Source organism: Ailuropoda melanoleuca, chromosome 3, assembly GCF_002007445.2.
Source record: "Ailuropoda melanoleuca isolate Jingjing chromosome 3, ASM200744v2, whole genome shotgun sequence".
NCBI classification, from domain to species: domain Eukaryota; kingdom Metazoa; phylum Chordata; class Mammalia; order Carnivora; family Ursidae; genus Ailuropoda; species Ailuropoda melanoleuca.
In genome coordinates, this window is record NC_048220.1 from 54,559,834 (window position 1) to 54,587,801 (window position 27,968).

The window sequence follows — 27,968 nt, forward strand, 5'->3', positions numbered from 1 at the left end:
TATACCAGTGTATTAAAAGTAGTCATCTTTGAGTGTTGGGATTACTGATAATTCTAATTTTTTTTTGTGCTTTTCTATTTTCCCACATTTTCCCCAGTGAAATTTATAATTGGCAATTAGGAAAAATTCTTATTTTTAAGGACAGAACATCAAAATCTTGACTCTTGATTTCAGCTCAGATCATGATCTCAGGGTTGTGGGACTCAGTCCCACGTTTCAGCAGGGAGTTTGCTCCCTCTAACTCTGCCCCTTCCTCTGCTTTCTCTCTTTCTTTCTCTCAGATAAATAAACAAATCTTTAAAAATTTTTTTGACTTTTCACCTGAATTCAAATGAGGAATAGGGAGAAAAGTATTAGCAAGTGTTGCCTTTATTATGCTTTTTAAAACACTGTACTAGATCTCTCATATATATATATATATTTTTTTTCTGGACTTTCCTGTCTTTCTCATTTGTGGGTGATGAATAAAAGAATCTTATTGGAATTTCATCTTAATTTTTAGAGCTGCTGAAGATGTTTAAGTGCTTTGAAGTCTTATAAAAATGGTTTGGGGGATACAGAGTTTTACATTAATCCTATTTATCCCAACATGGTACCTCATAAAAGCAAATTAACCTATTGAATCTATTTTTTTGCTGACTTCCAATTTTAAGATTTTACAGTCAGAAACAAAAAGACTAGAGCAAGCTACTGACAAATTATTCCTAGTATATGAATTTTATCTCTTTGTCTCTTTTTCTCTCTGGAATTCAAAAGACTTCCTTTTATGATGTTGCTTTTACTGTCTGCATTATGTTGTAGGTAAAATGTTTTTTTCTAGCAATGGTGTTTGGACCCGATGAGGGGATCATCAGCTAGGTAGAGGGTGGTCTCATGGTGCGGCCAATGGTATCTCTGTGAGGTTCATCCAGACAGGCCCAGGAGAGCCGATCCCCGATCCCCTCCAGCCTCTCTGCTGGTACAGGTGGAAGGCCCTCTCTCTGGAAACGTCAGGGCCAGAAGTTTCTCACCCAACCCTGCTCAGCTCAGAAGCATCTGCTCGAATCGGGTCTTGGTGTGTGTGTGTGTGTGTGTGTGTTTCTTTTAAAAAGTGACAGAGAAAAGAAAAACGTTGCTATATACTATACTAGGCATATGGACAAACCCTCATTTCATAGGAGAGAATGGAAGCTAATAGAGGAGCTGGGTGTTATCTTTAAATGTATTATTGTTATTTTCAAGGCCACAACATAAGGGCTCTTTCTTTGTTGCAAACCTAAGAAAAGTTACTTGTGGGTCACTAACGAAATGAGAAAAATCAATCAGATTTTTCCTACTTTTTGGAACAATTAGTCCCTATCCTCCACATTTTTATGGAGTTATAATTGTAGTATATAAGAAAAAAAAAGGCAGTGGAACAGCAGGGGAGAAGTCTATCCTGACTCACTGATTTATTTTAAAAAGATCCCAGCCTGACACATTCTCTTCAGACGAAGTGCTCTGTCTCTTGGTAACCACGCCTCAACCTTCACAGGAATTTGACAGCAGTGGCTGGTGGGGCACAGTTTCTGTTCTGCGCTAATACTCAGTAGCTGTTGAAGAATTCCAGTGCTAAAGAGCTAAGCCTGTGTTTAAGTCCTCATCTAGGAATCCCAGAACACAAATGTTCTTATCCTCCATGGTTTTTCATTTACATGTTCAGCCAAGGTTAATGTTGCCTGTGGTTGATTGTTTTTTCCCCTCATTCTTGGGTCTTTCTATACCAGTTGTTCTCAACTAGTATAATTCTGAAGACATTTTTGGTTTGGGGCCCAAGTACTGTTAGCATCTGGTGGAAAGAGGCCAGTGATACTATTAAACATTCTTAGCACACAGGACTGCCTCTCCCCACCCATGACAAAAAATTTATGTAGCCCCAGATGTCAATAGTGCCCCTGTTGAGGAACTCCCAAGGCCACAAGTAATTGATTTGCCCATGGTTTGGTCTGAAGTAGTCACTAAACTATGAACCAGCCCTGTCACACCATAGTTCCTTTATTTTGGTTCTCTAGACTTGGTACCTTTCTGCGCTTAGTTTTCTTTAATAGTGGAGAATTTGGGATGAGATTTTATACTTCTCTCTGGTGGATTCAGACATTTGCCTACAGTTCACATAATTGAATCATGGCCCCCAACTCTTGGCCAGGCCCTGAATAGATAAATATCTCCTAAGGATGTATGTATGTATGTATTTATTGTTTTTTATTATTATTTTTGTAAGAGAGAGTGAGTGTGCACGAGCTGGGAGTGGGGAGCACAGGGAGAGGGAGAGAGAAAATCTCAAGCAGGCTCCATGCCTAACACAGTGCCCATGCAGGGGTCAATACCATGACCCCAAGATTACCACACAAGCCAAAATCAAGAGTTGGAGGCTCAACCAACTGAGCCACCAAGGCACCTCCCCCCAAGTATTTATAAATTGTTTGCTCACTCTGAAACCCAAACTACTCTTTTTAACTCTGGGGAGCTAAATGGCTCCTATAATTCCAGAGTCCTGATGGGTCATGTAACACCTTTATCCACTGCTAGGTAGACATTTCCTACTTGAAGTAAATGGAGAAATTTATGCTTATGGCCCACATATAATATTTTGGTTGGGAAGGGGTGGGAGTCAGAAAGAAGAAAGATAGTCACTATTTTGAAACCTTGTACTTGCAAATGAATCACTTCTTCATCTACTCCTGGTTGAAAGGTCAAGCACAAGTCTCAGGCACTCAGTGACCTGGGTTACCTCAAGCCTATGTGTAGCTCATCATGACTGTCTAAAGCCCTGAGTGATGGGTATTTTCCAATCTACTTGGAGGTTGCAGTGGCATTTGGAAGCATCTAAATAATACTAACATATATGCCACTGGGTCTTTCAATTTTCAAAATTAGACTTTGCACACCCAGACAGAGCCTCTGGCTTCACAACTCCCTCCTTTTGTACTTGTTCCTTTTACTTGACTTGTCCACAACCATCCCTAACCTGGTCTTCCTGGGAAACTCATTTTTATTTTACAAAACCTTGTATCAGCCTTTTCTATTCTATGATTATATTCCAGACCTCTCCTCTCACATATAGTCACACAGTCTGCCCCAATCTACTCCAAAGTTAAAAAATTTCCTTCTCTGTACATCCATGCTTGATGGTTTTTGCACATTCTTTCTGTTGTCACGTGTCAACTGTATTTTAATGATCTCTGTTGATATATCAACATGCTAGGGTTGGTGTTCCTAGAAGACAGGCACTGTATTATTCCTCTTAGTATTCTCATTACTTTCCACATGATGAGTACTTGATAGAATTTGAAAACAGATTTCCTATTATTTATTTTGCCAGGCTCAGTTTTGTTTTTTAATTTGCAAAATATTATCGATTAACTGGGTTAGCTCTGATTATGGGACTGAAATAGTAGTTGTGGTAGTTAAGGGAAGCTTATCAACGTTAGATTAATATTTTACAAGAATGTTTTCATTTACTTGTATCATCAAAAAAATATATGTAAAATAAAAGAAGTGTTTTCTATGCCAAGTAGTACAGATGTTTAATGTTGGAGTGAGATGTTTCAGGATGACTGAGACATGTAGTTAGGTTTGTATCAGACAAGATAACACTAGCTGCTGTAACAAACCAAATTGTGGTGAATTATCATAATAAAAGTTTCTCTTGAGCTTGCTTAAAACTCCGATGCAGGTTTTTCTGGTTGGGCAGCTCTCCTCCAAGTAGTGACTCAGGGACTGAGGCATCTTCCCTGTTGTGGCTTTGCCCTTTCCATTATGTGGCATTTAAGGTTGCCGTCCTTCATACAGTGCATGGGAAAAAGTAGAGAGGGTCGCATGTGGGAGGCTTTAATGATCCTTATGTAGGAAAGGCATATGTTACTAGTGTTCACTTTCCATTGGCTAGAACTTTGTCACTTGGCTACCATCTGGCCACACCTAACTCAAAGGAGGCCGGGAAGCATAGACTATCTGTAAACCCAGAAAGAAGAGAAACAAGCTTGGTGATAAGCTAGCCATCTCCGATAGCGAGCAAAGAAACAACACACTATATACAAAATAGAGAATGGAATCTATTAGAACTTTGAAAAGCTCACAGAACAAATGGTAGACTGAGGAACTGGGCAAGAATCAGGGGAGTGCTCAGTGGGGTCCAAGGAACAAATCTGATTATCTGTCCTGGGTGCCGTGGATTTTCAGCTGTCCAATGATGCTTTTTAAAATTCGAATTCCTGATTGGGGTAGGGCAGGATGGTAGATGGGCCAGCAAGCTTAGTCTGAGTAGCTGCCCATCTCTGAGTGACTAGAAGATGGCAGGGCTGACAGTCCAATGGCTTACTGTCCCATTCAGAGTGAAGTCCAAATACTTCTCATGGCCTCGTTGCCCCAGTGGACAGGCTCCCAGTTACTCTTCTGGCCTCACCTCTTGTTTTTCTCTCCCTCCCTTGCCCTGCTTCATCATCCCATCTTTGCTGTGTGTGTTTGCCAAGCAGTCTTATCTGAGCGATGTTAGTATTTGTTGTTTGCTCTGCTTTTCTGTTGGTATTTGCATAAGTCCTTCACTCTTTCCAAATCTCTGCTCAAATGTCTCTTACCTGAGAGCTTTTCCTTGACCACCCTGTACAATAGAGCACCCCAACTCAAACCATTGACCTTAATCCCACTTATTCAGTTTCATTTTATTCCTAGCACTTACTGCTACCAAACATTTATATGTTTGCTTTGTTTTTTCTCTGTCTTCCCCTCTACTAGAATTTAAGCAGCATGAGAGCAGGAACTTTGTTTTGTTTACATGCAAAAAAACCAGACACTGGGTGAGTGTCAGAGCAAGCACAAGAATCCGGGCTTCCTTCCTTCTGTCAGCAGATCACTGCAGGACCAGCCTGAGTTGGCATGGCCTGAGGCTAAAGTAGCCTGAGCCATTGAAGCCATACCACCTTTTATCTTTTTTGCAAAATCTGACTCAAATTGTCAACCCTTATTCTTTCCAGCTCATGAATATTTTTGTCAAGGATATAATATTATTTATCACTGGCCAGGGGTAATGCATTTTTAATATGGGTCTATGTTGCTTATAATGCATCATGTCAACCATTGTAGTTCTGGAGTTATGAAAGCCAGTGCAAATAAAACTGTGCACAGGTCTGTGTGCTTGTGAAAGAAACTTGTATGTGAACAGGTCATTACTGAATTCTGACTGGCAGATTTCTCTTGGTCTGATTAGTCCACATATCAGTTTATGGTGGATACTCACAAGCACGTAGGTTAGCTATCATATCTGTCCTTGCTCTCAAGTGTTGTCCTTTAGGCTTTGCCAGCAGCTGTACTTGTGGTCATTTGTGTATATTGAGCTTTGACAAGTAGATTATTTCACAACACCCTCTTCTCCCTGCCTAAATTCTGAGACAACTGATAAATAAATCAAAGGAATGGCAAATAGGGATCAAAATGTCAACTTTATTACTAATAAAGCTGATGGTATCAAAGAATGTGGCTTAGAGGTAGGATAACAATGTGTTTTCTAATACCAAATCTCAGAAATAAATGGACTTATATACCCAGTCATGAATACTGAAGAAGTACAGGCCTCTCCACAGGAGGGACTGTTCTATATACTGAACAGCACAAGGAACAGAGTAAAATAGGAAACAGTGATAGTGGGAAGCTAAGCCAGGAAGGAGTGTTACACTAATAGATGTCCTTCCACATGGAAAGAAATACCTGGAATGAGCAATTAGTGTCTCAGTTAATAATTTAAAGAAATTGCTGTCATGTATTTTATGAGATTTTACAGATTAAAAAAAACTCCTTTAAAAAAATCTAGAAAGATGTGAATCTTTATATTGCACAGTGTATTCATGTTCCCTTGTATAGATGAGCAGAAAAATGTTCCCAGACTAGGCTGGGAGAATCTTGGTTATATCTGGCAACACTCTCGTAGAGATGAGGGCTTAGGCAAGCACTTAATTCACTTTACTGTGGAGCTGCCTCCAGTAGCAACATCCAAATACATTCTTAGATTTCAGAAGAATAAAATAAGGAAAAATTAATTTATAGTTCTACCATAAATCTATAGCTCAGACCAAATTGGTTAATTTGAAGCAAACTATAAAGATCGTTTAGAAAATTTACACCAAATGGTTATCTTGCTGTAAAAATATCGTGCCTAACACAGTGCCTACTACATAATTGGAGCTCAGTAAATACTTGTTGAATGAGTGAATCTGGACTTTGGGCTTCAATTTGAAATCAGTTGAAAGTCAATAATAATTGAAGAAATTTTATAGTTTTGAAATTCATCTGAAACAGAAATTCCATGGGTATAAATGGAGATTAGTAATATACAGAAAAAGTAATATCAGCTCTTTTAACTACTTTCCATTAAACCTAATTGGCTAGAATAACCAAAGATCCCCATATTCTCCTTAAAGCAGGCTGATACCCGAGGCAAGCTAAGTATTCCTTGTAGCAAGCTACTCTCTAAAATACTCATCATTTTTAATTATTATGTTCAATTAGCCAACATTTAGTACATCGTTAATTTTTGATGTGGTGTTCAGCGATTCATTAGTTGTGTATAACACCCTGTGCTCATCACAACATGTGCCCTTCTTAATAGCCATCACCCGGTTACCCCATTCCCTTTGTGTAGCATTTTTACTAAGGGTCAGTTGTAACTACTCCCAAACTAACTTACTTCTTTCTTTCTTCTCTTTCTTTCTTCTTTCTTTCTTTCTTTCTTTCTTTCTTTCTTTCTTTCTTTCTTTTTCTTTCTTTCTATTTCATTTCATTTCATTCATTCATTCATTCATTCATTCATTCATAAGTAGGCTCCATGCCCAGTGTTGAGCCCAATGTGGGGCTTGAACTCATGACCCTAAGATCAAGACCTGAGCTAAGGTCAAGAGTTGGACACTTAACCAACAGAACCACCCAGGCACCCCAAACCTTTTAATACTAGTTGTACTTGCTATTGTTATTACATGATTTAATGAAATATTACTGAAGCTGATGAACTGAATGCAAAAGTGGAAGAGTTGTTTTTCTGAAAACAAAGGTGAATGTTCTGGAAAGACTTCACAAGAGAAGAGCTTGTAAATGAACCACTAAAAGACATGATTCCACATAGGTAGTTTATAACCTTGTAGAGCAGCTAAGATATGTGTAAAAATAACTCTAACGTACAATGATAAATGCCATAGAAGATTACCTGAAGATTCCAGAAGTTCAGAGGAGGAAAATTACTTTTGGCTCAGAGAATCATTGACAGGTGCATAGAAAAGTTGATATAATGAGCTGGTCTCTGAAAAGTGTAAAGTTAGGATGTACAGAGATGATTCATTCCAAGTAAAAAGAAGGATGTAAGCAAAGCCCTGAGGCATAAGGTTGATGTTTGGCTGGAGCACAGGTTCATGAAGAAGAAGAGTAGAAGGTAAAGGTAGAAAGATAAATAGGTTTCAGGTAGTAGAGAGCCCTAACTCCCACACTTACGAAATGTCTGGTCATTGTGAAAATAAGATACTTATTCTTCTCATCCATAATGAACTCCAGTGGTCTTTAGTATACCTACAAAAGGAGAACTTTATATTAGGGCATGATAAACCTCTATAATAATTTTTTCATTCATGGATTCATGCACTTTTTCCCCTTAACTGCCTAATAGCTTATAAGATCCTCTTAACCTAAGCTATTTTATATTACTTTTGTTCAGCAATGCATTTTCTGCTTAGGACATGGGTATTAGTAGAATTAGTTACCATGTTTTTAAGAACTCTCGGTTCTTTTTTTAAGGCCCACATAAAATACTAACAATTTGTATTGTAAGATTACAAACTTGCTTGATATTTTATACTTTAAAAACATGTTTTTCAAAGTTTGCAATATGTACAAGATCAAATGTAACTTTATTATTGTGTTATAACAGTTGAAGCTTAATGCACTTTAACAGATATAGTAGGAAAAAAATCCTATCCATTACATTTTTTCATTTGATACACTATTAGCGCACTGTGATTGCTTGAGAGTGGAATAGTCATCATGAAAATCTAAGGTATTGCTCATAATGATATTCCCATAAGGAATGTCACTTTTATTGTTGGTCAATAGAAGGGACTGTTCATTCCTAGAATATTAATCTTGAGCCCAATAGAAACAAAAAATAATAATTGTCTTAGCCCTCAGATACAAAGTTGGAGGACCTGTTTCACCTCTTCAGATGTATGGCTCTTTTTTCTTTAAGTAAAAATGAGAGTACCAGTTAAAGATGATGATGGGATAAGGGAAATCATTATTTTGGTAGCTCTACTTTGATGGTTAGCCATTTTTCTCTTTAAAAATTTCAATTTAGATATATGTGTATTCCCTTCCTTTGGTTTTCTCCCTTGTAAAATGAAAAATATTATAAAACCACAAGGCTCTTTCCATTCATGACCAATAATTTAATTTTCAGTAAGTTACTAGTCTTTGTTTCAGCTAAAGTGAAATGGAAAGAGACAGGGTGTATGAAAGGAGGATGATCACTGCTAAATTGCAAACACAAGAGTTTTTTTGATATGGGCATATTTCAGGACCTTATCCTTCATTTTAGAACTAAAGAAGTTGGATTTTTCCAGTACATTTAATAAAATTCATCTCTTGAGAACTGATTTATACTAATACAATTCACACACAAAAAATAAATTTAGAAAATATGTCAATAGTGGGATATAAAAATATCAGCAAGGATACCAAAACAGAAAATATGTCAATAGTGGGATATAAAAATATCAGCAAGGATACCAAAACACCATTCAGGGGCTATCATAACCTCCCCTCACTATACAAAAGGGTATGTATGTCACACAATGAAAATACAAATTACAGTTTATTGGGGGAAATTTAGAAATGGAGAAGTAGCAGAGCACATGAATCCTTCAACCTCTCATCCTACAGAGTCTTACTTATTCAGGGCATAGCTGGATTGCTATAGAAAGAGTAGGGCTCCTGGAGGAGGGTGATGCTTATGTAATGCTGAACTTATTTATAGGGAGAGGGGTACTTGAAAACAAAAGACAAGATTGAGAACTTTGTCAGAGGACTGCAAACAATGAAAAGAATGGAAATATGAGTACTGAAGAATACAATAACAATGACACATTTGATGGTTGTAGTAGTGGTTTAGACACACCTGAAGAGAGAATAAATGTACTGAATGATAGAAACATGAAAATGAAACACAGATAAGGCACAGTGAAAAATTTTAATTTATGAAAAATTGGAATTTCAGGAAAAGGGAAGAGGGACAAGGGACAGAAGCAATATTTGGACAGAATATGGCTGAGAATTTTTCAAAGATGATGAAAGACATCAATGTACAGATTTAAGAAGCCATACAAATGCCAAACAGGATAAGACTCCTAAGCATATGATAATAAAACTTCTGAAAACTAAAAACAACAAGATTCTAAAAATAGCTGGGTGGTGGTGGGGAGAAATTATCCAGAATACTTTCAGAACATTTACACTAACAGCTGATTTATCAATGAAACAATGGAAGAGAGAAGACAGTGGAATGATATTTTTAAAGTATTGAGAGAAAATATCTGCCAATCTAGAATTTTATACCCTGAAAAAATATTCTTCAAGAATGGAAGTGTAAAAGACTTTTTAAAAAAAGAGTAGAGAGATTTTATCACCACCAGATTCTCACTAAAGGAAATACTAAATGGAATCCTCCAGGGAGGAGGAAAGTGATTCCAGATGGAATGTTGAAGATGCAAGAAGGAATAAAGCACAATAAAAAGATTCAGTACCTAGGTAAATCTAAGTGAACATTGACAGTTCAAAATAGTAATAAAGTTATGTCCATGGGATTTAAAAATATTTATAGAATTAAAATATAATTACAGTAACATGTAAATTGAAATTAAAGTGGTCTTTGTGTTGTCTTGGAAAAAATAAAAATACCAATTTGTGTTAGACATTAATGAATCAAAGATGCTTATTGTAATCTCTAGCATAATCACTAAAAGAATAGTAAAATGTAACTGCCAACCTGATAGACAAGGGAAATGAAATAATAATAAATATTCAATCAAAAATTAGGCAAGAAAGAAGAGAAAAAGGAACATAGAATAGGTACTACAGATAGAAAGGAAAGATAGAAGACTTAACCCCAAATATATAATAATTATATTGGTAATTATATTAAGTTTAAATGAACTAAGTGCTCCACTTAAATTATCAGAGTTGATTTAAAAAACCCTTCAGTCACTTATAAGAGACACATTTAAAACATAAGGATAAAGATACAGAAAGGCTAAAAGTAAAATTGCAAAAAGATATAGCATGCAAACATTAATCAAAACCCATCTGGCATAGTTTAATTAATATCAAAGTACAACTTTATTAGTATCAAAGCATGTATAGGCAAAAATCATTATTCACAGAAAAAAGGACATTTCATTATGATTAAAAGTTAATATTCCCAAAAAGATAACTATTCTAAATTTACTTGTACCTAATCACATGCTTCAAAATATGTAAATCAGGCATTAATAGACTACAAAGAGAGACAAATTCATAATTATAACATGATATTTGAACAGATCGCTCTCAGGTGCTGGTAGAAAAAAGCAGGCAAAACATGTTAGTAAAGATAAACAAAAATTTGAGTAAGATAACTAATAAGTCAGACTTACTTGGCATATATAGAATGCTGCTGAAAGACTTCAGGACATATGTGTTTTACAAGAACACATAAATATTAAAAATAAACCCCCACCCCAAAATTTGGCCCAATAGCCGTAAAACAAATCTCAACAAATTTCAAAGTATAACAATATAAAATAAATTCTTTGACAATAGTGCAATTAAACTAGAAAGCCCTAACAAAAAAATACTTAGGAAATCCCCTTGTATTTTGAAATTGAGAAACACATACGATATACACAAACTTTTATGTGATACATCAAAATCTTTTCTGAAGGAGGAATGCATAGCCTTAAATTAATACATTAGAAAAGAGGAAGGTGGAAATTATATAAGAATCTATCTCAAGAAAGTAGAAAAATAATTGTTAAACTCAAAGAAACCTGGACAAAGGAAATAATAAAAAGCAGACATTTATGAGATAGGAAACATCAATAAAACCAAACTTTATTTGATAAGATTACCAAATGATAACCTCTGGCTGTTCATATGGAAAAAAAAAAAAGAAGATACAAAAACCCAATATCCATAATGAAAAAAAATGGATAGCATTTTAGGTCTTACAAAAATTTAAAAGATTCTGAAAGTATATTATGAATAATCTTAATCCAATGACTTTTTTTTTTTTGAGAGGGAGAGGGAGGGGCAAAGGGCACAAGGAGAGGGAGAGAGGGAATCTTAAGCAGGCTCCACACCCAACACAGAGCCTGATGTGGGACTTGATCTCACAACCCTGAGATCGTGACCTGAACCAAAATTAAGAGTCAGACACTTAACCAACTTGAGCCACCCAGGTGCCTCAATCTAATGACGTTTAAAATTTACGTTAAATGGGCCAATTCTTACAAAAATACAACATACCAAATTGGACACAAAAAGAAATAGAAATTCCAGGTAGATACATAACTATTAAATAAATAATTCCTAAATTACTAATTAAAAATGTTACTCCAAAGAAGACTCCAGGTCCTGATGACAACACCAATAAAGCCTACCAATCGCTTGAGACAGAAATAATACCATCTTCCATAAATTCTTCCAGAGAATGGGGAAAGAAAGAACATTTCCCAATTTGTTTTTTAAGGTAGCAAATGATGAAATCTGATAAACACATTGTAATAAAAGAGATTACAGGCCAATTATTCATGAACGCAGGAGCAAAATTCCTAAACAAAGTATTAGTAAACAAAATCCAACATTATATAAAAAGTACAATACATTGCAACCACTTGAGGTCGTTTCAGGAATTCAAGGTTGGTTTGACATCTGGAAATCAATCATTGTAATTCACATTAACTGAATAAAGGATATGGTCATCACCATAGTTGTATAAAAATGTTTAATAAAATTTAACATACATTAATTTATTTTAAAAACTCTCTCAGCAAATAGGAATAGAAGGAAACTTCCTTAATCAGATAAAGGTTATCCTCAAAAGGAAGGAGTTGTCTTTGGCTCTCAGCTCTGGTATCAATCTATTTTTTCCTGATCTAACTCAGACCTGCTAAACCTTCTCCTTGCTCAGCTCTGAAAGGGGCCAGAAATTGAGCTACGTACACAGGTTATCAAGATGTTTCTGTCTTCTACATGGGAAGCCAAGTAATGATGAGAAGTTTGCTCTGTGAGAATCAGAGGAGAATGAATGAGATGATGTTCATAGCCAATATCCATTAACTGTGAGAAGCTGATGTATACATCTTTGCATAGATGAGAACACTTGTGTTCCTGAATAAGAAATATATTTCTGAACTCTATGCAGACCATTTCTCTTCTATTAAGGGAAATTATTTTTTTAGACTGAGTGTAATGTGAATACTTGGGCTGTGGTTTTACACATGCTAATATAGTTATTCTCTGATTCCTGTTGGCTCTGTCATTCTTCTATTCCTTTGCTTCTCTCCAAAAATCCAGACATCCCAAAATACTTTGGGTTTTTCAGTGAGCCAGGCTGATTTATTCATATGTACATTTTGCATATTCTGTGACATTTTCCTGGAATAACCTCTCCATCCTCACACCACCTCCACTCCTCATCTATTTGGCAAACTCCTATTTATTCTTCAAAATCCAACTCAAGTATCTTTCCTCTGTGAAATCTTCTTTTCTTTACATTGTCACGTATCTTGCTTGTCTTCTAGAATAGTACTAATCATACTGTGTTAAAGTGTTCAGTTCTGTCTCCCTATTAGATTTTTAATTTCTTGAGAGAAGGTTCTGTGTCTTTATATTTGTATTCCAAGTCTTTAAGCCCAATAAAAGTTTATTTATTGAAGAAATGAATGAGTAAATGAGTAAACAAACAACTGAATGACTCCACCTCAGTAGGGCTCTATCTTCTTATGATCACCATTTGGGTATTCTGCTAAGCACTCACGAACTCATTCTAGCTAGTAATGAAAACTTCTCTGGTTGAGTACATTAAATTTACAATCAATAATTAACTCTAAATTGAATTTATAATTGCTTTTATAATGCTACTACAATCATGGGCATTCAAAATGCTGACTTCCCAGATGCATGTCATAACCTTAATTTTTAATTTCATCCTGCTTCTCTTAAATAAACAAAAGGGAGAAGGAATAGAAGGAATAGAAAATTCTGAGGAATAACTTTAATTAAGTATGTAAATAGCTTGAAAAACATTTTAAAATAAGATTCAATCCAGAACCAAGACAGAGTATTAATTCCTAATTAAGTTCAGTGGTTTAATACCAAAGCAAATAAGTGAGAGCAGAGTTGCCAAGGAAATGGAGAAACTAGTACTTCCCACTGCTTTCCAGCCCTTTGCCCTCACGGCATGTATAGGAAGTGAAATTACTTATAGTACCCTGGGATAAATGGATGAGGCTGCTTGCTGTTGAAGACCAGCTGGGCGGGGGTTCTGGCTGCCCTAGGCTTTCCCTGGCTGTGGTGAAAGTTAACGAAATCAAGATCTCAGTGGTCCATAAGCTCTTTGCAGCAGACTGTTGGGGAAACTCTGAGACTTAAGAAAGGGGAGTAGAATGTAGCTACAAGGATTTATGGTCTTGGCGCTCAGCCTAATCTAACTGGGAAGTATTTGAAGTAAGCGAGAAAGGCATATACTACTTAAATTTCATAGTTAGGATTGTTTAGGCCAGTGATTTTCAACTCTGCTTTAGATTGGAGTCACTTGGAAGCTTTTAAAACAGAGACACAGCAAAGCTACTCTAGTATGGTTAAATCAGAGTCTCTGTGGGGAGAAGTATGGGATAGCATCAGCATTTTTAAAAATTTCCTACTGGCGATTCTAAAATATTTACAGAGTTGAGAACCACTGACATAAGCAGTGATTGATGATTAAAAATTATTAGTAAGAGACCTAAATTCTGTGTATGTTTTCAAAAAGTTAATAATTAATACATATATATTTATATGTTAATACTTACAGAAATACTTAATTTAGTACTTATACTTCATGGGTTTTTTAGCATAGGAAGCTTTTCATTTTTATTTTTATTGTTGTAGAAAGGTATACTCCAGTCAGTAGTTTGTGTTTATTGCAAGTTGTAGCTATATTTGTAGACAGACATAGCCCTTGGAGTTTTAATCTTCAACTTAATGCTTATGAAGTAATGGCAAACATGATTGCTGAATTGATCAGGAATAGTAACACTGGAAGTATTAAACTAAGCCTTGAAAAGGAAATAGAATTTAGATATGCAGAAAAGGTGGAGTGACATGGAGGGTAAGAATTGTAAATGCAGAAAGAGCATGAACACCTAAGAGGAAGAGGTATAAGAAAATTTCAGAGAAGAGTACTGCAGAGTCTGAGACAGGGGCTCAATGGCAATTGAAGAGGCAGCAAAAGCCAGCTGTCTCTTGAAGGCATAGGAGAGCAGTCCAAGGGGACTACCTTTTCACTGATACCAGTTGAAAATGGCCATGCCCAGGTTCCTTTGGTCTCTAATCCAAAGATGTGTGGAAGCTTGATTACAAATAGTATTTAGTGAACACTGTATGCCAGGCACGTTTTCTGAGCACTTCATGTGTATTAACTAATTTAATCCTCATAGCAATGCAGAGAGCTAGGTTCTGTTATGATTCCTGGTTTACAAATGAGGAAATGTGCAGCCTGTAGGCTGTTTTTGGGATGTCTCTATATTTTCTTTGTATGGCTGTGATCCAAAGTCCACATGATATATTTACTGGGCAGTGAATTACATAGTTAAAACAGAAATGTACAAGGTAGGAATAGGGTGGAAGTGGTTGCTTAGAAATAAGGTCAACTAGGGATCAGAAAGTTAAATATTTTGAACTTTTTTCCCACAGGTATGAGGAATTTACTGAGATTTTTTGAGTAAGGAATGGGATGATGGAAAATTTTAGTAAAGTAGGTCTGGAAAGAGGAGTAGAGTAGGTTAAGGATAGGGGAGGGTGGGAGGTAAACATTAGGAAGCTAATGAAATAAACTAGAGATGACGTGATAAAAAGCTAGGTCAGGGTGGTAGTAGTAGTGATGGAGAGGGCACAGATGCCAGGTGCCCATTATGAAAGTCCTGGTGATCACAGAGTAAACCTGAGTGACTGGGTGAGCCATGGGAGATAGGGGGACAATCCCATTAAGGGTAAGTGGTGAACTGAATCATTCCATACTGGGATGTGTTATTATATTTTATATCCTGACTTCAAGTTTTAAACTTTATTTTGCATACTTACCTATTTTTGATATGGATGACAATATTTATCTGTATACTTGAATTTCATATTAACCATAACCTAGTCAAAATAGGATATTGACTTATTACTATGTGTAATTAATATAGTGTTATTTTAATTATTAATTAAATTATTATTATTGACTTATTACTATGTGTAATTAATATAGTGTTACTAATATATGTATTATTATTAATAATATTATTACTTACTTTAGATTATCAGACCAGGATGAAGAGGGCAAGACCAAGCAGAAGTGTATCATATCTGACCCCTCCTTTTCCATGGTGACAGTCCAACGGGAAGATAGTGGAATAACCTGGGAGACCAATTCAAGCAGGTCTTCCACTCCTTGGGCCTCAGAAGAGAGTCAGACTTCTGGGGTGTGTAGTCTGGAAGGGTCAACTATGAGTTCTCCTCCAGGGAATGTTTCTTTTATTGTGGATGAAGTTAAAAAGGTTCGGAGAAGAACACCCAAGTCAAAGCGTGGCTCACCATCACTGCGTCGGAAAGGCAACAAAAAAAGAAATTCTCTTGAATCTCAAGGCGTTCCAGCAAACACAAAAGATAATCCTTTAATTTCAGAAAGCCAAGGACTAAGCACCCAGAAAGAGAAGTCATCTACTGGCATTTATGATAAAACGAGAAAAAAGAAGACCACCTCCAATACACCTCCTATTACCGGGGCAATATACAAAGAACACAAGCCCTTAGTGTTAAGACCAGTCTACATAGGAACAGTACGATATAAAATTAAGATGTTTAATTCAGTTAAAGAGGAATTAATTCCTCTACAATTTTATGGGACATTGCCAAAGGGTTATGTAATTAAAGAAATACATTATAGGAAGGGGAAAGGTGCATCCATTAGTCTAGAGCCAGATATGAGCAATCGTGATTCTAATATAGTTTCTCAAACAGGCAAATTAGTAGGCCAAAGCATAGAAGATGATAAGATAAAAGAGCTTGCTTCACCCTGGAAAGCTGCATTCTCTAAAGGATCAGAGTTCTTGACCTCCTCATTCAGTCACGAAGATGAAAAGAAAATTTATGTTGATTCTCCCCTAAAGGCCACATCTACCACCAAGCACACAGTTTCCTCTTATGCAAGTAATGACACAGCAGAACAAGAAATACAGCTCAGCCCTCCTCAGTCAGTGCCACAACAGCCAGGTAATGAAGCAAAACTCCATGAAATGGAGCCTTCCTCTCTCACACCTGATACACCTACAACCGGGTTCCTGGAAACAGCAAAGGAAGAAGTTGAGCCGGATTCACAAGAAATTATGACTTTAGAGCATGACTCTTCAGTCTTACCACCTATAGTAGATGAGGTAAAGAAGGAAGATGTGTATTCTGTTGACCAGTCCATTTCATTGGAGGCAGAAAAGGATTCTTCAGAAACAGGCGCACCAGGTCTGCCAGCATCCATCGAGGAAGATTTTGGCCCAGAGACAGAAGAGCTGGACCTGACTTCACCAGAAAGGGCAGAAACAGTCTCTGAACAACAAACCCCTCCTCATCTTGATGTCAAAGGAATGGGGGAAGAACACGTGCCTGAGCCATCCACTTCTCTTTCTGAACCTCTAGTGTTAGAAGAACCAGAGAAAGAAGTTAAAACTTCTCTACCGATAGCTGCTACCGCTGAACCTGAAGATTCTAATTTAGTGGAAGAAGAGATCATAGAACTTGAATACCCAGAGAGTCCATCTATTTCCAAGAAGGCCTTCTCACCATATTTGGCCGCTGAAGTGGAGCAGAAAGAAGCAGAGATCCTTTTACCATCACTGAAAACATCCACACCTGAACATTTTGCTTCATCTGAGGAAGAAAGAGAGGAAAATGAGTCTGTTTCTACTGATTCTGCTTTTGTATCAGAGTATTCAGTCCCACAGGATTTGAATCATGAGCTAGAGAAGCAAGAAGTTGAGCCAGTTTCTCCATCCACTGTAAAAGGTGTACCTGAACATGCAATTTTTTCAGAAGAGGAGAATGGGGAATTTGAGCCTTTGGCCACTGCATCTGAGCACTCTCTCTCACCATCCACAACTGAGCAGACTTCTGAATGCCAGTCCCCTCTGTTTTCAGCAGCTTTCTCAGAACCTGTGGTCTTGTCTGGAGAAGAGGCTTCAGAAAGTGGATGTTACACACCGGATTCCACATCTGCTTCTGAATATTCAACTCTGTCACAGGCAGCAAAAGAGCCACTGATGAAAACAATTGACCAGAAGTCCCCATTAAAGTCAAAAGATGTTTCTGAGCACACGATTCTATCAGAAGAGAAGGAAGACACTGGACCATATTCCCTAGATGTGGCCTCTGTATCTGAACGCTCTCTCTCACCATCCACAACTGAGAAGACTTCTGAATGCCAGGCCCCACTGTTTTCAACTGCTACATTGGAAGAGGCAGTCATGGCAGAAGAAGAGGATCTAGGAAGTGAGTGTTTCACAGCAGATTCAACATTGACTTCCCAAAGTGCAGTTCCACCAAATGCAACACAGGACTCCCCAAAGAAAATAATTGATGTGTCCCCATTAAAATCAAAAGGTGTTTCTGAACACATGATTTTGTCAGAAGAAAAGAAAGAATACACTGGATTGTATTCCCCAAATGTGGCCTCTGTTTCTGATCACTCTCTCCCACCATCCACAGCTGAGCAGACTTCTGAATGCCAGGCCCCACTGTTTTCAACTGCTACATTGGAAGAGGAAGTCATAGCAGAAGAAGAGGACCTACAAAGTGAGTGTTTCACAGCAGATTCAACACTGACTTCCCAAAATGCAGTTCCACCAAATGCAACAGGGGAATCCCCAAAGAAAATAATTGATGATGTGTCCCCATTAAAATCAAAAGGTGTTTCCGAGCACATGATTTTGCCAGAAGAAAAGAAGGAAGACACCGGACTGTATTCTCCAAATGTGGCCTCTGTCTCTGAATGCTCTCTCCCACCATCCACAGCTGAGCAGACTTCTGAATGGCAGGCACCATCATTTGCAGCCACCCCATCTGAGCATGTGGTCCTATCAGAAGAGACAGCAGAAATAGAGCGGTACACACTGTCCTCCACCTCGACTTCTGAATTTTCAGGACCACCATATGCAACACTGGAATCACAGGAGGAAGAAATTGTCCACAGATCCCCTTTAAACCTAAAAGGTGCCTCCTCACCCATGAATTTCTCAGAAGAAGAGCAAGACATTGGACCTTTTTCTCCAGACTCAGCCTTTGTGTCAGAATTCTCATTTTCACCCTATGCAACTCAGGAAACAGAGAAAAGAGAATTTGAATGTGATTCTCCAATATGTTTAACGTCACCATCTGAGCACACTATTTTGTCAGATGAAGACACTGAGGAAGTTGAGCTTTTTTCTCCAGACTCAGCATCACAAGTTTCAATCCCACCATACAGATTCCCAGAAACAAAGAAAAATGAATTTGAGCATGGTTCACTGGTAACCGCAATATCTGCTTCTGGATATTCTTGCTCTTCAGAAGCAGGTGAGGAAGACATTGTGCCAACAGCTGCCACACCCACAGGTTCATCACAGAAGCAACAAGCCAAACCTTCCCCTTTGATGTCTGCACCCGAAGACTTGAGTCTGCCATCTTCAACAAGTAAAAGAGAGATCACAGAAGTTGAGCCAGATGCTCAAACAATATCAACATCTGTATCTGAATATCTCATTTTGACACAGCAGCAGATAACTCGACCATTTTCAGAACCTGAGTCTGAGGACTTGATTTCACCATATTCAACCAGTGAAACAGAGAAGGGAGAAATTCATACTAGTTCATCAGTAGCTGCAACACCTGTTTCTTTACCTGCACAATCATTTCTGGTAGAGGAAGACACCAAACCTGTTTTGCGTTCATCTCAATATTCAGTTTCACCTGATACAGTCCATGCACTTCAGAAAGAACAAGAAGCCAAAGCATCACTCACTCCAAAAGCTGCAAATGAACAGATGGCTTTGTTAAAAGTTAAAAGTAAGGAAGAAATTGTGCCTGATTCTCAAGAAGCTACAGCACATGTATCACGGGATCAAGAAATGGAGCTTCAGCCTCCAAATGTTCTAGGGTCTGGGATGAAATATTCAGTTCTGCCTGACTTGGTAGATGAGCCAAAGAAGGATGTGAAACCCAATTTAGCTCCAATTGTGACATCTGAACTAGAACAGAGAATGTTGTCAGAGAATGAGCCTGAAGTAATAAAACCATATTCACCTCTAAAGGACACGTCTTTATCTGGACCTGAGATTTTATCAGCAGTAAAAATGCAAGTGGAACATGACTCTGAAATAGCTGATACATCTAGGGTGTTGCATTCAGCTCCACCAGGAGTGCAAGAGGAAGCTGAACATGGACCACCCGCACCAGAATTTTCGGAAGAAATAAAGGAAGAAATTGAACACAGTTATTCAATAATGACAACATCTGTAACTAAGCATGATTCAAGCTTAACCAAGTTAGGAAAAGAAGAAACCCCAACAGATTTATCTCTTACCACCCCTATAGAACATAGAGTCTTAACAAAAGTAGAAAAGAGTGAATTAGGAAGTGGTTTGCCACCACTGGTGACATCTATAGATGAGCATTCGCTTCTCACAGAAGCAGAGAAAGAAATTAAATTTGATTCGCCTGCAAGAATATCCTCTCTATCAGAGCATTCTTTGTCCAGGGTAGAAACTGAAGAAGTTAAACCTGGGTTGCCAATAACCGAAGCATTATCTTCTCAGCATTCAGATGTATCAAAGGAAGAGAGGGTGGAAAATGAACAAGGTCTTTCCTTTTCTACAGTCCTTGACTCTGAACAACTGGTTTTGTCACAGGAAAAGAATTCTGTGTCTGCCTCAGAGGTGTCAGGGCCTGAACATGTGCTTTTGCTCAACCAAAGTGGTGAGGTGAAGAAAAAAGAAACTGAACTTCCTTCCTCACAGAACATGTCATCTGTACCCAAACATATAGTTCCAAAAGACAAAAATGAGGAAATGGAAAGTTCGTCTCCTGAGTTGGAAAATTTAGTGTCAGCAGACTTAACTCTGACCCCCAGAGATGATAAGAGCAAACAGGCAGTGAAGCCATCTTCTACAGCTCAGGGAGATTTCCTGTCAGAAAATCTTGCTCTGGCACAGCTTTCTTTGGAATTTGAAAAGAAACACAAGCCACATCAAGTATCAGAGTTACCAAGCACTGAGTCAGAATTCACTCTTAGTTTAGGTGGGCAAGATGGATCCGTAGATACAAAACAAATAAAATCTCACATAACTGAAACAGGGGATTCTGACTTAGAAAAGGGCCTCACTGAGCTTAGGAGTAGAGGGGAAGGAAAAGAAGAAAACAGAGAACATCATGTGTCAACTACAGTTGACCCTGAAATTCCAGAGGTTTCATCATGCCTAAGGGAGGAACCTCAGATTCAGGAAATCAAATCTTTCTCCCCCAAGGTAGTCAGCTTAGGGTCAAAAGAAGCATTGACCTCTCTAGTTGAAGAAGACAGCACCGAGGAACTTCAGCCACATACCTTTTCTTTAAAAGGATTATCAGAGAAGTCCAACCATTTAGCTGACATTAAAACGGGAGAAAAACAAGAAATAAGCCCATTACTGTCAACAGGAAATTTGAAGACACAAGTGATAGGAGACATTGAAACGAAACTAAATGAAGAAACAGACCAACCAAATTCATTCCGTGTGCCCCAGAGTATAACAGAACCATCAAAGATTGTTTCTTCTGACCTTGTGGAACAAGAGAAGCCTGGAAAAGCACTTCATTCAGATCAAGCTGTTCAATTACCTGATGTAAGCATGTCTTTTGCAGATAAACAAGATCTAAGTGTTAAACAATTTTTATTTATGAAAGAGAATTTGCCTTTGGAAGAATCAAAATCATTTATGACAACTGAGCATGCAGCTGTTGAAGAAACACAAATGCAAGAGGCCCTTTTTGTCCCAGAGGATGAAAGCTGGATGCTGGAAAAACCAGGAAGGGATCTGACCAGTCAACATGAAGAAAGAATACTGGGATCTGTGGAGCTGGGTTCCTCTGGCAGTAATGATTTGATGACAGGGCAGCTCAAGGCCGCCCTACTGGATAAAGACCATACATGTGAAACCAGAAAGCAGCTTCTGCCACATTCTGCTGAAGAACCTCCTTTATCATTACAAGAGCCAGTAGCCACTCTCACTACCTCCAGTGGTGACATAGAGACCTTATCAACTAAAACTTACTCATCTGAAGAAACAAAGCTGGCTCCCAAACCAAAATCTTTAGTTCCAACTGGAAATGTAGAGAGAGATGAAGCAGAGGAGAAGCAGATCTTCTCTTTTGTGGGGAGTGAAAGTCTGATGCTGGAGAAAGCAAACACAGAATCTTCCAGGCCTTGCAAAGAAGAAGGCAGCCAGGAAGAAATCAAACTACCTTCTGAAAGAATCCTCCAGAAACCAGTGTCTGACCCAACAATGGAACAGATCAAATCAGAAACTATTCCTTCTCCCACCAAAGCAGCGCATTTCCTGGCAGAAGATGCAGAACCTGCCTGGGGCAATGAAAAAGAAGCACACGAGAGTATATCTCCTTTGCCTGGAGCAAAGCCATTAAAAGAAGCAAAAATGATTCAGTCAAAGGTTGTAGATGATGTTAATGAGAGAGGGAAGATAGCATCTGAAGTGAAAACACCCACACCACTAAAACTCCTCTCCTCAATGCAAGAAAATGAAGAACCTCAACCCGCAGAGCCGCCTGAGGTGACACAAAAGTTGCCTAAGCAGCCGAAGGCAGCTGAGCCAGACCTTTCTGAGGAGAAGGGAAAGAAAGGAATTTTATCTTTCACATCATGGATGTCCAGTTTGTTTTTTGGATCAAGCACACCAGATAAGAAAGTTGCTGAAAAAGATTTAGAAACTCAGCCAAGTCCGTCTGTAGAAAAAGCAGTGCCTGTGACAGAATCTGAAGGAACAGCTTCAGCTGACTCTAATGCAACCGAAAAACCAGCTGATCGCCTGTTACCAGAGACAAAACTTAAAACTGCTGAAAAATCCAGAGGTACTTTAGTTAAATCTGATAAAGGCCAAGACTTTGAAGAAAAACCCACATCTTTATCAAATATAGAAATTTTACAACAGCCAAAATCCAACTTTGAGGTGTCTAGTGAAAATTATGGGAAAAAAGAAATTCTAGACTATTCAGAGGAAATGGACCTAAACTCAGTAGTTGCTTCGGCTGATGGTGAGGAACATCTTGAAATTCAATCTTATTCTCCCATGGGTGAGAAATCCACTGTGGAAGAAGTGCAAAATGCTGTTCCTCTTAATATCACTGATCGTAAAAGAGCCCAGAAGCCAGAAATTTCTGATCCATCTAAATGGAATATTTCTATTCTTAAGGAAGAGCCAAGAAGTGATCAAAAAGAAAAATTACTCTTTTCATTTGATGCAGTAGATAAGGTGCCACAACAGCCAAAATCAGCTTCATCTAGCTTCATAAGTAAAAATATCACGAAGGAATCGGAGAAGCCAGAGACAATAATTTTGCCAGTAGAAGAATCTAAACACAGTTTAATTGATTTGGGTGAAGACAGACTGAAGAAAGAAATTTTAAAACCTACTTCATTGAAAACTTCTGAAGAGGAAATAAAACTCAGTTCTGTTAGCCCAACTGAGGAGAAAGGTGACTTGGAAATCAGATCATATTCCGTGGCAGAAAAGGTGTTGGCAGAAAAGCAAGAAACTGTGGCCCCATTTGAGTTTAGAGATAACGAAATAGGGGAGGCACAAATTGCACATGGATCTAGCCTTATTAAATTGGAAGAATTAAAAGCTGCAGATGTGCTGCAAGTCTCTCAAAATGAAGACCACAAAGAAAGACATACAATAATGAAGCAGGAGAAAGAAGAAAAACAAAAGCCATCACACATATTTTCAGAAGGAAAGCAGCAGCAGGAAATTGAGCCTTATTCTGTGAATGTAGTCAGGTCTATGCCTGAAGAATCAGATATCTCCTTAAGTCCTTCTTTGGATGAAATTCAGCCATTTTCATTAATTAAAACTATATCAGTTGCTGAAAAATCAGAAACTATGCTCTTGGAGGCTCGCCCAGAAATCATGGAAACAAGGGCAGTAGGAACTCAACCACAACCAAGAGAAGAAAGTGAAGTTTTGGTGGAGAAAATCCTTCCAGTGGATCTTCCTTATCATGATGAAAGAGATAACCACTCTTTACCGAAGGAAGGAAATCTGATATTGGAAAAATCAAGCAGGGGTATGGCAAGTCACAATGAAGAAAAGGGACAGGTCACAGTGGCAGAGCCATCAAAAGATGGTTCAATAGATACCACAAAAGAAAGTATGAAACAAGGATCTCTATCTAAAGAACCTGAAAAGATTTTAGATCGTCCTTTTGATGAAACAAAGAGCTTAGAAACCCCACCATATTTGTTGTCATCTGTGAAATCACAAGCACTTGTTTCAGGAACTTCTTCAGAAATTAATACAGTGAAGAAACAAGAAATGCCATGGTCGGAATTGACTCGAGATAGGCATACAGTCCATACTATTCAAACATCTAAAGATCTAACATCTGAAATGTCTAAACAGTCGGTTCTTGCTTCAAAGCACCATATGGAGGTTGTGGAACATGCCCATGTAAATGAACCACCCTCTTCAGCAAGCAGCAACTATGCTCAATTTATAAAGAATGCATCAGCAATCAGTGCTGGTAGAACGGTTCCTGCTAGAGAAATATCCAAGGAGCCTGAAGACACGTATGTAAAAGATGAAGACTTCACAGTGACTAGTAAGCCAGCTGGACTTTCAGAAGATCAAAAGAGTGCCTTCAGTATTATTTCTGAAGGCTGCGAGATATTGAATATTCATGCTTCTGCATTTATTTCTTCAGTTGATCAGGAAGAAAGTGAACAAATGCAAGATAAGTTAGAATATTTGGAAGAGAAGTCTTCATTTAAAACTATATCCCTTCATGACAATAGTGAGGCTGTTTCTTGCCATAAAACATTAAAGAATAAGTTAGAAGATTCTGATCGAGTTACATCACTGCAAGAGAATAAAGAAAAGGAACCTCTTAATACAAAACAGGAGGTACCCACTGATTCAGAAACTGATGATTTCAACTTTAATCAGCCCACAGCTCCCAGTGAAGAAGATTATTTTGAAAAATATACATTAATTGATTATAACATCTCCCCAGACCCAGAAAAACAAAAAGCTCCATGGAAATTAAACGTTGAAGTGGAGCTCCCAAAGGATGTTACAGAAGATACTGTCTCTTTCCCAGAAAGTTCAGAGGGAAGTGCCCTGGAACATGAATATGACTTGGTGAAGTTAGATGAAAGCTTCTATGGGATGGAAAAGGACTATAGCAAATTATTTCACCCAGAGACCCAGAAGCCTTTGGATATCCAGCAATCAGCTAAGAGAGATGCTTCAGAGAGCATAAATAGAGATGTGGACTCAAAGTCACCTGGGATGCCTTTATTTGGTGCAGAGGAGGGAGTTTTGTCACGAACCCAGATCTTTCCTACCACCACTAAAGCCATTAATCCCGAACTTCTGGAGGAGCCACCTGCACTTGCATTTTTATACAAGGATCTGTATGAAGAAGCAGTTGGAGAGAAAAAGAAGGAAGGGGAGACAGCTTCTGAAGGTGACAGTGTGAATTCTGAGGCATCGTTTCCAAGCAGGAATTCTGACACTGATGATGGAACAGGAATATATTTTGAGAAGTACATACTCAAAGATGACATTCTCCATGACACGTCTGTATCTCAAAAGGACCAAGGCCAAGGTCTGGAAGAAATAGCAGTTGGTAAGGATGATTCATACCAACCGATAGCTGCAGAAGGGGAAATTTGGGGGAGGTTTGGAACTATTTTGGGGGAGAAGAGTCTGGAAGAGGAACAGAAAGCTACTTACAGGGAAGGAGAATCAGTATGCCATGTGGAGACCCTTGACAATGAAGCTATGCAGGGGAAAGCTCCCATCACTGAGGAAGTCACAGTGGTTACCCAGAAGGTAAGCTATGCCGTTCCATTTGAAGACACCCATCATGTCCTGGAGAGAGCAGATGAAACGAGCAGTCAGAATAATGAAGCAGCAAGTGCAAGTCCAGAAGTCAATCTGAACATCCCAGTACAAGTGTCCTTCCCAGAGGAAGAATTCTCATCTGGCATAACTTGTGTTCAAGAAACACTGCAAGAAGAACCTAAAATAATGGTCCCATCTGAGTCAAGTGAAGACAGACTCCATGGTAGCCCTGTTCAGGATGAGTATGAATTTGGCGAATCCCTGAATTACGAAATGGTTGCTCAAGACACTTTATCAGAGGAGCTGTATTCAGAATCCACGCCTGAAGATGTGTTATCTCAAGGAAAGGAATCCTTTGAACACGTCAGTGAAAATGAATTTGTGAGTGAGGTGGAACAAAGTATGTCTGTGGAACAGAAGGAGTTGGGCATAGAGAAGACAGAACAAGAACAATTACCTTCAGAGTCAGCAGCTGAGAAGGAACAGAAGGAACCGAAAAAGTCCCAGATCGACACATACTGTTACACTTGCAGAAGCCCAATTTCTGCTGTTGACCAGATGTTTGACATGCACAAAGACCATGAGGTTACAACACTTGATACAGCTATAAGCGCTGTAAAGGTAAAAAAAGATTTTAAAGCATATAAGTACATAATAATAATAATACGTTTAATTTCTTTTCATATTTTCTCAATTTAAAAAATGACCAATATTTGATATATTCATATTTAGGGATAATAGTCTGAAAGAAAGTAAGAATTTTTCCCCAGGCATTTAGTTGAGATCAATTTGACAAATGTTTATTGGGTATACACTATGTGCCAGGCATTTTTCTAGGTTCTGGCAATAACAGTGTAAATAACACAAGGTCACAACCTTTGAGGGGTTTTATCTTATGGCAGTAGCCCTTAACATTATCCGAAAAAGCCAAATAATTTTATTCTTATTTTTTAAAGATTTCATTTACTTATTTGAGAGAGAAAGAGAGTGAGAGAGAGCACAAGCTGGGGGCAGGGGGTGGGGAGGAGAGGCAGAGGGAGAGAGAAGCAGACTCCCCACTGAGCAGGGAGCTATGTGGGGCTTGATCCCAGGACCCTTGAATCATGACCTGAGCTGAAGGCAGGCGCTTAACCGACAGAGCCACCCAGGCACCCAAGCCAAATAAATTTAAATTGAAAAATATACTTTTGAGCATAAAACACAATTTATTTTCTATTACCTACCCTATCATTCTTTAAAAATACACATTTATATTACATTGAGCAATTTATTGCAAGTTTTATAAAATATTCAGTAGTCATTTTAAGTTCTGTTTTTTTTTCTATATTTTCCTCTTTGTATAAAAATTGATATTAAAAATAGAAAACTTTTGCATTCTTTCTGTGTCTATAGATTCCCAATGTTAAAATGTTGAAAAGTTAGTCACAACACATATCCTTATGCATGTTATTATCACTACTCTACTTCCCCAGAGATACTACTAGAAGTCAAGCATTTAGTCTGAGATTCTTACGTACTTTCAGTAGCCTTCTAACTGGAATTCCCACCCTTCTCTCTTTAAGCCATCCTCTAATACATTAGCTGACATGACCTTAAAATGAAAGTATTCACAAGAATTGAGCACTTACTATGTGCCAGGCACTGTGTTAAGTTCTTTAAATATAAGGTATCTTTCACTCCTCATAACAAGCCTGTCATCGTCACCAATCTGCAGATAATGAAATGGGCACGGATAGGTTAAGTGGTTTGCCCAAAGTCATGGAAGACAGACTATGATTGGTACCCAGGTCTGTCTGATGCCAGAGCTCTTGCTCTTGATTGTATATCCATATTGCTTGGCCCAGTGCCTTGCTAATGATGCAGTTTGCAATATGATTATTCAATTAGGTCACTGTTAAATAATTGTTAGGCCCATTTTGATTTTAAAAAATGACATATTAGAATCTTGGCATTTTTTCCCCCAGAAAATTAAAACTTTTCAATTCTCTATCATTGGTTTTGTTTCTCCAGGATGAAATTTTGTTGAAACTTTACCTGGTAAAGTTTGGGGGTAGAAGATGGAGCAATTTTTTCTTTTTTTAAGTGAACTTTCAGGCTTCTGGAGGCTTTAGCACCAGTAAAATGTGCCCTATTCTATGATGACAGTTGATTTTGTTAACTGACAACTACTGGACACTGTTAGCAGAAAGAAGCCTTGATTTTTTTCCAGCTTTCTTAATTATGTTTTATTCACCTCTGAGTTTAGCAAATTAAAAAATAATTCTGTATAAATAGTATCAATTTAAAACAAATTCCAAAAGCAAGGAGATATGTCTCCTGCTTTAAAACCATTTTAAAGTTTTTTCCCCCTGATCTTCTGTAAACAGTATGACCAGAAAAAAAAAAAAGTGGAAAACTAGTTCATTAAAGCCAAAGAGACCTGCTTCGTGTCATTAAATCAACTGTGAAGATTAAGAGTTCGTTGTCAACTTTTAAAATTAGAGATCAATTTAAAAAGTTATAGCTTGAGAATTCTCTAGCATCTTGTGAGTAGGCCATTTGTGATTATGCAGGAATTGGTGG

At 37.9% G+C, this 27,968-nt stretch overlaps 1 protein-coding gene across 2 annotated transcripts in view; it reads left to right on the forward strand.

Annotated features, from left to right (window-relative positions):
- Positions 1 to 27,968, forward strand: part of CMYA5 (cardiomyopathy associated 5) — a 92,349-nt gene that overhangs the window by 20,966 nt on the left and 43,415 nt on the right. For both annotated transcript variants that reach the window (XR_004624110.1, XM_034656429.1), the window contains exon 2: positions 15,584 to 26,027. Coding sequence is in view for 1 of the 2 variants with exons in the window: in XM_034656429.1 (XP_034512320.1) it covers positions 15,584 to 26,027 (10,444 nt within the window). In the remaining variant the exon portion in view is untranslated. The remainder of the gene's footprint in view (positions 1 to 15,583; positions 26,028 to 27,968) is intronic.